The sequence below is a fragment of the Cajanus cajan genome, chromosome 10, assembly GCF_000230855.2.
Source record: "Cajanus cajan strain Asha chromosome 10, NIPB_CcT2T_4, whole genome shotgun sequence".
Lineage (NCBI taxonomy): Eukaryota > Viridiplantae > Streptophyta > Magnoliopsida > Fabales > Fabaceae > Cajanus > Cajanus cajan.
Window position 1 is genome coordinate 17,549,109 of NC_138526.1, and position 8,164 is coordinate 17,557,272.

Below are 8,164 nucleotides of genomic sequence, written 5' to 3' on the forward strand. Positions count from 1 at the left end.
TAACCACATGATGCCAATATTGCTTCCTCCCTCAGAAATCTATTTTGGCTCTGTTCTGAGTTCTGAGTTCTGAGTTCTGAGCGTTTAATATTGCTTCCTACCTCACCAAAGCAGCACAATACAATCTTATTTTCCCCAATATAACATAAATTTGCCACTGTTAAGGTTTCAGTGAAGGGAAGAAAGAAACAACGCTATGAAAAAAGGCGATAATAAGGGTCGCACTCGGACCTTTCCGGTGGATCCGAACGTGCCCCGATGGGTTTGCCAGAACTGCCGCAACCCTCTCTGCATCGTTGGTGTCGATTCTTACGCCGAAAAATTCTTCAACGATTCTTCTCGCTCCGGTTCGTTAGGGTTTCATTGTTATTTCTTGATTGTTAATTTAATTAATTGATTCATGCTTGTTAATTTGGCTCATGTATGAGCATTTGATGCTTGTGTGGAATGGTTTTGGAATGATGTTTGTATTGGTGTTGGTTATGAGTGGATTGATTAAATTGTGATTAGTCAAGGAAGAATGATTGTGGTGGTTTGATTTTTGATGGAGATGTAATGGATGAGTGTAGGGATGCAAGGGTCGTCCATTCATGGTGCCAGCAGTGTGCTGAGTACGACTAAGATGGACAATTCCTATGTTGTGTTGCCCAAGCAGAGACCTCCGACTCAGGGGAATGCTCCTCGGCCACGTGGTGATGCTGCTGCACAGCCTGGGAAGGCCATGGAGGAGTCGTTTGTGGTTGTGTACAAGTCTGAATCGGGGACTGATGGAAGTGGGGCGCATTCATTGGGGGCAGGGGCGGATTCTGGTGGCCATTTGCCGCCTCATAACTCTGGGTTTAATTCCACTATCATGGTCCTGACCCGGGCATTTGAGATTGCTACAACGCAGACACAGGTTTGTGGATGGAAACTTGTAAATATGTAATGTATTTGATGGGTTTTGAGGCTATTGGGTCATAGTCTCTGTGTTATCTGTATGTGGTTACAGGTTGAACAGCCTTTATGCCTTGACTGCATGAGGATTTTGTCGGATAAGCTTGATAAAGAGGTTGAAGATGTGAACAGGGACATTGAAGCATATGAAGCCTGTCTTAAACGCTTGGAGGGGGAGGCTAGAGATGTCCTCAGCGAGGCTGATTTTCTTAAGGAAAAATTGAAGGTGCTCATCAGTTTTGCATTCTCCAGTCTGTGTATTGCGTAACTATTTATTTAGGATTTAAGCCGTTAGTGATGATAACTATGAGGAAAAATCACTGTATTCAAAACCTCTGTTGACTATTATTTGAATGGCCAATATGCTTTGTTGAATTATATAGGTAGGGTTTGGTAGATGGGTTGGAATGAAATCAAAGATAGCATGGGTTTGTTCTATGTTTGGTGTGATTGAAAAACACCAATTTGGAAGCAATACAAATTTATCTTCCTTGGTTGCTTGGAGAAAAGGCAATAATAAGGGTTAGACATAATAATTTATTGTGAACTGTTAGACCTAATAATTACATATGCTATCACAATGTCCTATGTTGTTTTCCATTTTGTTAAACCTTCCAAATGTACCTGCATAGCCTTGGGTGACTTGATTTGGTCGCTACATTTCTGTGAAGTTTTCCAAGATCTGTTCTGTGACATCACTTCTTTCTTCACCTTTTTAATCTCTCTTTTCTATGTAAGAGTTATATATGTATACCTGAAAGCCAGTAAGTAAAGTAATTTTTTTTCTGTATCTATTAGAAGTTGCCCTTTTCAAGTTTTGAAGTTGGAATGATTGGTTAACAACTGCTTCTAATTTCAAATAATACTTGTCATTCTATGAACTAGAAATATGGAGTTCTGATAAAATGTCTTTACCCTTAGAAACACCGGTTCAGTTAAGATGATTTTCTTGAGTGTACTGTTAAATTTTCTTCCAAAGCCTAATCATTGATTTACTACTTGGAATACTGTTCAAGATCGAGGAAGAAGAAAGAAAACTTGAAGCAGCAATTGAAGAAACTGAGAGACAGAATGCTGAAGTTAATGCTGAGCTGAGGGAACTAGAGCTAAAATCAAGCCGCTTTAAAGAATTGGAGGAGCGGTATGATTTATTTTGTTCCTTGACCTTGATATTTCTTGATAGAAAATGCCATAACTTGCAAAATAAAATTTCTATGAATATAGATAGATCTTTAATTTTTTTTCTTATCTGAATTGTGTGGATGCCTGATATCAGTGATTGATTTTACATGTCTAAATGTGTAAACAGGTATTGGCACGAGTTCAACAATTTCCAGTTTCAATTAATTTCTCATCAGGTTTGTAATTGTTCCCTTGCCTCTTCACATACCAACTTGTCGGGTAGAATTTGTTCTGGCAAGTTTTTTTTTTTTTTTTTTTTGTTTATGTCTTGAGGTAGTTTGGGTGAGTTTTAAAGGATCATTGTCATTGGTTCAAACAATAAAAATGGCTTCATGATTTCAACTAGTACCTATCCTATCTTTAATGGTTTAATATGGTATCTGCTAACATAGGGGGAATAAAATTGATTATCAGTATCATTCTTTGTGAATGAAATTTTCTTTTTGACCAGATTTTCCATTTTTTTTTTGTCTTATCTTTGTTTGATGTGAGTAAAGGATTTACTTATTTTGACACTCTTGTAGCAAGAAGTCGTGTTGAAGAAAACACTCCCAATTTTTCTGAAAAATATAACTTCCAAGTCTGAACATTTAGCAAAATTACTTCTACTAACAGGAGGAGAGAGATGCAATTTTGGCCAAGATTGATGTTTCACAAGCACATTTAGAATTATTGAAGCGAACAAATGTGCTCAATGATGCCTTCCCCATTTCTCATGATGGAGAGTTTGGAACAATTAACAACTTTCGACTTGGAAGACTCCCGAAAATTCCAGTAAGATACCTAGCATGTTGTATTTCTGATTTTTAATGTTGTGTCAATGTGTTGGTGAGCTTAATATGCGTAGTTGGGTTTCATCTATGGTAGTTTATGCCTCTATTGAAGTTCAACACATTAGGGGAATTGCAAATTAGTGAGTTAAGCATAGTTTGTTTGTTATCAGATTAAACTTTGGAGACAATTTGGTAATTGAACAATTTATACTTTTGCATCTATACCCACATATTCACATTTACAAGCATTGACTTAGGTAAATTGTGACCTAAAGTGCTGCTGTGAGCGTTCCAAACTTGGGCATAATAGTACTAACAAGAAAGCACAATAACATGTGTTGACCATAAAATGACTATGAAATCCTCCCATGGCTACCAGTTGTAGACTGACTGAAAGTGGAGACAAGACAAGGTCCACCCAGTTGCAAAAACAGAGAAGACATAGATGCAAGCTAGAATGTAGAAGATGAAAACCTAACCTAATTCCCTGGTTCTAAAAAACATATTTTTAGTGTTATTTAGTCATTCATACATACATAAAAATATATGATAGAAAAAAGTGATATTATGCACCATGGTTAATTTTCTAAAATGGAATTATGTGCTTATTCATTTTTTTTTACCAGTTGATAATATAGTTTAAAGTTCATGTATATAGCAATCCAATTCTAAATTACATTTGATCCTAAATATCTATCTGATCTCGTTAACCCCTATATTTGTGTACTGGAAAATGATCCTTGTGACTTTGATTTAATTCAACTTCACAAAGCCTAAGTTTGGTCCCAGAAGAAAAATTGTATTAACATAATGTAACAAATTATGTATAAATGTACCCACACGTGACACTTACAGTCAAGTCTGCCGATTATATTTATGGATGTAAACCTATAAATATAAATATATGCTATTTGAGACGTCTAACTTGGAGAAGAATTTAATACAATATGATTGTTATTGAAGATGATGGTACATTATTACTTTCATTATCAAGAATTTCTGGGTCTAAAGTGCTGTAATGGGGGTTGGTAAACTTATACTGTAGCTACTTTTATAATTTTATTTTAAAAAATTATTTTGCAACAAAATATTAAATCTGTTTGGCTACTTGTGTCTTGAAGTGCTTTTTGCACAGGACAATTATCATGGATACGGATAACTAATCGATGGTGCAATTCTTCCAACTTTGTGGTGCATGCACTCTTGTTTTACAATGTTCTTTCAGAAAATAAAATACTTTAGCTGAATGTATCCTTTCCTCATTTGATGATTTGGAAAAGATGTATATATATATATATATATATATATTTTGCTGGAGAATTTTCTTAATCTTGAATCCTTTTTCTTTCTATTTAAGATTTTGATTATGTTATTTACTATTATGAAATGTTTAGGTTGAATGGGATGAGATAAATGCTGCCTGGGGTCAAGCTTGCCTTCTTCTTCATACTATGTGCCAGTATTTCCGACCGAAGTTTCAGTATCCTTTCTCATTATGCATCAGATAGATACAGTTACTGTTTTTAATTCTCTATTATGTCTCCATGTATAATTGTGTGTGTTAATGAATATAGTTCCAAACAGGATTTTACATTAAAAAAAACAATTGAAATGATCTACTAATTACAGGGTTTTTTCTTAAGTTCTTCTAAGTGATATATTCCAGAGCAGAACATGACAAGGGATGGTTTTAAGATGATGCATGCTGTTCTCTTCATAGGCATACATAGTTACTTGTTAAAATCTTGTATGGAATTCAAACCAAAGTTTGTTAAGTGTTGCCTCTTCTGCTGCATTAAACTACAACGCCAATATAGTCTAGTTTGAATTTATGATTTAATAGATCATGTCTAGATTCTAGAAGATATATCGTATTGACATTTGTGCCATGAACCAACATTTTCATATAAATTTTACATTTTCCATATAATTTATTGGGAATGACTTGTAACATATCCTTTGAGCCCAATAGCGTTGTATACTATGATGTTTGTAGCCAACCTCAGCTAGTTTGACAAGACTTTTGTTGTTGTTGTTGTTGATTTGCAACTCCTAAACTTGTTACTTTTAGATATCGAATAAAGATAATTCCAATGGGTAGCTACCCTCGTATCACAGACACCAATAACAGCACATATGAGCTGTAAGTATGCTTCATGGTGCTTGTAGTCATTTGTGTCTTTGTGGATTTTGACTATTTTTGTTATATATATAATTTGATGCTGGCTGAAGTTGAGCCAAAATCATTGGTGTAATGTGTGAAGTGAAATCAGAGCTACCAGCTTATTTGCTGATAGCAATTAGAAATTGTCTGCGTTTTAGTTTTGTTACTTCTGTTTATTTAAACATCAGGATAAGCCTTGGTCCCTTGGAGCTATATCGGTATTTTTATACTATTTTGGATCATACCACTGCCTTTGGCAGTTGGCTTGGTTTGTGTATGTCTTATCCTGAGATTATGGTTGGTGTTGTGAGTTATACTCTTGTAAAAACTTTAAAGTAAAATAATTTAATAAACTTTATCCATATAGCAATGGGTTTTTCAGGTTTGGTCCTGTGAATTTGTTCTGGAGTACTCGCTATGACAAAGCAATGACATTGTTTTTAGCATGCCTCAAGGATTTTGCAGACTTTGCCAAATCTAAGGATCAAGAGAATAACATACCACCTGAGAAATGTTTCAAACTGCCTTACAAGTAAGTGTTACTATAAGTTATTTATTTATGGCAGTGTGTTTTATCTTTGGGTGCAGTGTGAGCATTTATTTGCATTGGATACAGAGGAATTTTGCTTTGGTGCCATCAAGCTCAACTCTTTTTGTGTTAAGCAGATCATGTCCTTTTGCTAATTGATGGAGGAGAGAAAAGGATGATTGTTTTGTGTGGTTTTACATAAGTTTGTCTATAAGAGTACTTTGACTGCGGTCATGACTTGACTTATGATCTTGATGAGAATGTTGTGTACTTAGTTATGGCTTAATTGAATTTATAGTGCCTTTGAACTAAACTGATGAGATTCGCAACCCTCCCATTCCCTCACAGATGACAGAAACAATAATGAAGCCTTCCAAGTGTCCATTATTTTGTTCTGGTCCTTATGCAGGCTAGATTCCTGACCCTGCCATTCCCAATCTCTTTCTCAAACACATCCAAAATATCAAATGGCATGTAGAATGGTGATGATCCAAGCTTTACTATGCTTTGTTTAGAATTGAGTTAGCATTCATTAACGGTTATTTTATTAGAATGTGTAGCAAATATCTCACCATCATTATTGTACCAACAGCAGTGATCTACTCTTTTCCCATTTGGTGGGTTGGCTACATGAATCAAACAACCTCATAATGCTCTTTGATAAATCATGTCTATAGACAAACTATTAATGTTTAAATTCTTAATAGTTTCACCAATAGTTTTTCCTGTTATCCCCCTGTCTAACTATTGGGCTACCCTCTGTTTATTTAATTTACTCTTTGTGTTGGAGGTTCTATAGTAAAGAGAGAGATTAAAGATTGCAATTGCAGAGAATCAATTTGGATTTATGCTTGGAAGGTCTATACTAATAGCTATTTATATCTTTGATGGGGATCGATGGAAAGGTATTGAAGCGAATAAAGGGACTTGTATATGTTTTTATAGACATGAAAGATGTATATGATTGAGATTGAGTGCTAGGAAGTGTTGTGGAAGGCTTTGGAAAAGAAAGGTGTTCTCATATCTCACATCTCTTTTCCACCTCTACTAGATGTTAATTTCAACATTTTAATGGTGTTTTTCATGAGTTCAAAGTTGGCTTTATAACTAAAGAAATCCCTGAATAGGTAAACAGTTACTTCTATTTACAAAACTATATGCCTTAATGAACTTCGTGGTATGATGGATTTGGTTGAATTAGTACACCTTTATTCTTGTATTGTTTATCATATTAGGCGTGCTTGCTAATTTATCAAGATAGATACAGTATTTTGTGAAGATCATAAATAAACTCTGTTCAATTCATGCGTTAGATTTATCATTGAGAATGACAAATATTCTTCGTTGATATGTAGGATTGAGAGTGACAAAGTGGAAAACTATTCCATCACTCAAAGCTTCAATAAGCAGGAAAATTGGACCAAATCTCTCAAGTACACTCTTTGCAATTTGAAATGGGCTCTCTACTGGTTTGTTGGAAACACGAATTTCCAGCCTCTTTCAGCAATGGTATCTTCGCATGCTGAAGTACCAGCTGTAGGGTCTTTGTACACGAAGCGTGGTTCTGATGCCAAATCTGAATCTCGAAACTGAACCCACTAAACATATGCTAGGATTTAGGCTACGTACAAATATGTACATAGAAAACTACATAGTCTATAGAAGCTATACAAATGTTTGCATCACAAATTTTGTGAGCATTTTTCGATTTTAATAACATGCTATTTTGATCAAGGCTTAATTACGTAGTGTCTGGGTACTTGTCCCAAATACGGTACATTTTGTACATAACTATGTTCTTGGAAATTGCCATATTGTCGAATGATCGGTAGATTTTTGAATATATGCTCTTTTCACTCCCCAAAGAAAATACAATTTTCTCTTTCATCAATTTTTATTTATTTATTCATTTTTATCATATTCTTGGCATAAACATTTGTACTTTTCTCTTGGTGGGCGAGGGCTGCCCTTTTCTTCTAGTCAAGGGTTCTCCTGGTTTTGCTTGCGTAAGTGACAAAATTATCCATTTATAAATCAAATTCAGTATATTATTGTTCATAATACTATTTAAATCTTTAACTGTCAAGGGAGTCATAACTAGTGAGTGATAGTTATCAAAGAATTCCAATTAGAAAAGAGTAAAATAGATAATAAAAAGTTAGTACAAGAGTTATTAGATAGTACTAGATATATTTCAATGATACGTATCCACTTATAGCTAAGCATTAAAGCTGGCACAACCTCAACCTATTGGTATTGATTCGTCAACTGCAGGACAAATGAAATCAAGTAATTAACAAAGCATGCAATCCATGGTTATCCCAAAAAAAAAAACATTGCATGCAATCAGTCAAGTTTTAAAAAACGGTCCACAACTATGAAACTTTTAGGAAAAAGAGAATTCACTATGAAACTTTTAAATATAAATTGAGAAATAAATATAATAATAAACAAAATGGAGTGGCTAATTGTCAAAGCCAAAATGTCCCTTTCCAAAAGTGAGAGTTCCAATAAACTAGATCAGCTAAACAAATTCCATTCACCAATTGTTTCTCTCAATTCGTAAAACTTAAGCTCGAA

General features: G+C 34.6%; 1 protein-coding gene across 3 annotated transcripts; it reads left to right on the plus strand.

The window, feature by feature from the left end:
* Positions 1-7,425, plus strand: ATG6 (AUTOPHAGY 6). 3 transcript variants are annotated; one of them, XR_014430031.1, is made up of 11 exons: positions 1-347; positions 570-898; positions 992-1,162; positions 1,953-2,077; positions 2,246-2,294; positions 2,734-2,892; positions 4,286-4,371; positions 4,963-5,034; positions 5,423-5,587; positions 5,933-6,596; positions 6,940-7,077. XR_014430031.1 is itself a non-coding variant. In XM_020367834.3 (10 exons), the coding sequence occupies exons 1-10, from the start codon at positions 197-199 to the stop codon at positions 7,175-7,177; spliced, it is 1,545 nt and encodes a 514-aa protein (XP_020223423.2). In that variant the 5' UTR covers positions 4-196; the 3' UTR covers positions 7,178-7,425. The 3 variants fall into 3 exon arrangements, 2 of the variants coding, with proteins under 2 accessions (XP_020223423.2, XP_020223424.2); XM_020367834.3 differs by lacking the exon at positions 5,933-6,596 and having other exon boundaries at positions 4-347; positions 6,940-7,425; XM_020367835.3 differs by lacking the exon at positions 5,933-6,596 and having other exon boundaries at positions 5-347; positions 5,438-5,587; positions 6,940-7,425.
* Positions 7,426-8,164: the final 739 nt, after the last annotated feature.